A 2,486-nucleotide genomic window follows, 5' to 3' on the forward strand; every position below is an offset into this window, starting at 1 on the left:
ATGAAAATTATAATTTAATTATGTATTGTATATTCAAGACGATATCATTCCTCTGGCGTTTGGAATATTCCCTCCCCCACTCCGTTCACCATCCACGTGTCACGTGTGCCTCTCGCTAACCACAGTTTACCATTCCTACGCCATTTCGTCCGTTACAACGATAAACTAATCAATCTTCTCCAAATCCTTTTATCATCAACAACTTGATTCCTTTTAAATCAAACGTGTAGGAAACAACTTTATCCACAAAAACAACAAAACCCCAGTGCTTTCCGCATCAGATAAACCTACCTTTACCTTTTCCCTATATATTTAACATCTCTAAGCTCCGGTTGGTGAATATGATGGTGTTGGATTCTCAACCATGATTAACGTCCCAAAGTTTCTCGGATACTCTTCACTCACTATCATCGAACAACCCATTGCAAAGGACCCTTGACCTTGACTTTTTCTCTCTCTTCTATGATAATTATTATTTTTTCCTTCTTTATTTGTTATAGTGGGAGAAATGGGTAGTGGAGAGAAAAGTTGTAGGAACTTTGTTCATCATCATCAAGGGAAGAAACAAAGGAGGGATGTCCCGAAAGGGTGTTTGGCAATCAAGGTTGGGTCACAAGGAGAGGAGCAACAGAGATTTGTGGTGCCTGTTATGTACTTCAATCACCCTTTGTTCATTCAGCTGTTGAAGAAAGCAGAGGAAGAGTACGGATTCGACCAGAAGGGGACCATCACAATCCCTTGTCATGTGGATGAGTTTAGGAATGTACGGTGCTTGATCGATAGGGAAAAATCCCTTCATCATCACCATAACCATCATATCGGATGTTTTAGGGTTTGATTTATTTCTTTATGGTTTTCTTCTAAGTGTCAAACAAGCGCGGCCAGAAACCATGATCATAATTGTTAGTTTATAATATGATTTTTTCATCTTTTTCTTTTCTTTTCTGGTTTTGTAAATCTGGGAAGCGTTTAATTTATTCTTTGAGTTTGCTTTTTTCGGTTTCATGGTAGGCCCTCAGATGATGCAAGGTGAAACGATAACGGCGACAAATATTGCTTGCGAAATATTGTAATCACTTGGTTATTTTGTTAGCACTTAGCAACCGTAATGGGAAAAAAAAAAGCAAGAAAGCAAATGCATTTTTTTCTTTTATATTAATTTAAAATATAAATGGAACCTAATCTTAGTGATTAAAATTAAAAATTCTTGAATTCAAACAATTACATTTATAGGAGTATATATGGCTAAACTCACGATATAATGCCCTCAAAATAAATAATTCACGAAATAACGTTATCCCAACATTATTTGCTGAAATAGGGCGAAATCAACAGTGTGGCCGTAGGTCGCCATGCCTTCCGGGCGACCTACGACGTGGCTTGCTCTGCATGGGACATGCACAACCCAACCATAGGTCGCCATGCACTCCCAGCGACCTCCTAGGTCGCCATGCACGCCCGGCGACCAAGGAGGTCGCCATGCACTCGGGGCGACCAAGGATTCATGCATGGGGAGATCGTGCCATGCACTCGGGGCTCGGTTCATGCATGGGGCACTCGAGGCGACCAAGGAACGGTTCATGCATGGGACACTCGGGGCCATGGAGTCCCGGCAAGGTCGCGAGCAGGCGAGCATGCAGCAGGGCATGGATGGGCGTGCATGGGCGTGCTCCTTTGGCGAGATGGGCGTGCATGGGCATGGAGGTCGTTGGCTGGTAGGTCGCAGGGCATGCATGGCGACCTACCAGGTCGCTGGGCGTGCATGGCGACCTGGTAGGTCGCCGGGCGTGCATGGCGACCTACCCCCGGTACTGTAGAGGACACCACTTGAGCAATTAATCTTACGATCCCACTATTTCGTGAAAAAAAAAATTTCAACGCACTATCAACGAGATTTTGCCGAGTATATATACGCATTGTTAATATCTAAATAAAGGTGTGGAAATTAGTATGAACCATTGTCTTAGATTTACGAAATATGAAGGCAGTGAGAGTTCTTCGAAATGGGCGAAAGACTGTATCCCTTGCGTTGCATGCAACACGAGTAAGACTTAACTGAGGTTTCTTAAAGAGAAATTCTGACACAAACATAAACGCGTGCAACTGTTCTTTTTCTTAATTTGGACCACATATGAATCGAAAGAGTCAACAAAGTCGGATACTTTTTGTTATTTGTGTTGGCATGTTCATATTGAACTGCCCGTTGATACCGAGGGTTTTTTTTGGGTGGACATGTAGTCTTTATTCACATCGGAAACAGACAAACTGTTTTGTATCATTTTGGAATGTACAGGTTTGTGTAATGTATGCAGAAGATATTTGGATATAATATTTGGTCAAGTGATTAAGGATCCATTAATCGGTCAAGTGATTAAGGATCCTCGTATTATCTCACCTCGTGTACATTTATATCCTCACATTTATTTAGGATATAATATTGTTTTACTTAATTAAAAAAATTTAGATCTTTGGACTTTCAGGTTTGC

At 41.5% G+C, this 2,486-nt stretch overlaps 1 protein-coding gene across 1 annotated transcript; it reads left to right on the forward strand.

The window, feature by feature from the left end:
* Positions 1–349: 349 nt before the first annotated feature.
* Positions 350–874, forward strand: LOC120153409 (auxin-responsive protein SAUR32-like). The gene has a single exon (XM_039165361.1). The coding sequence runs from the start codon at positions 509–511 to the stop codon at positions 836–838; it is 330 nt and encodes a 109-aa protein (XP_039021292.1). The 5' UTR covers positions 350–508; the 3' UTR covers positions 839–874.
* The last annotated feature ends 1,612 nt before the right edge of the window (positions 875–2,486 follow it).

The sequence above is a fragment of the Hibiscus syriacus genome, unplaced genomic scaffold (genome assembly GCF_006381635.1).
Source record: "Hibiscus syriacus cultivar Baekdansim isolate YM2019G1 unplaced genomic scaffold, ASM638163v2 tig00111100_pilon, whole genome shotgun sequence".
In the NCBI taxonomy this organism is placed as follows: domain Eukaryota; kingdom Viridiplantae; phylum Streptophyta; class Magnoliopsida; order Malvales; family Malvaceae; genus Hibiscus; species Hibiscus syriacus.

Excerpts from the sequence above, each read along its gene's own strand:
- LOC120153409 (XM_039165361.1), top strand. The coding sequence starts at position 509 with ATGGGTAGTGGAGAGAAAAGTTGTAGGAACTTTGTTCATCATCATCAA.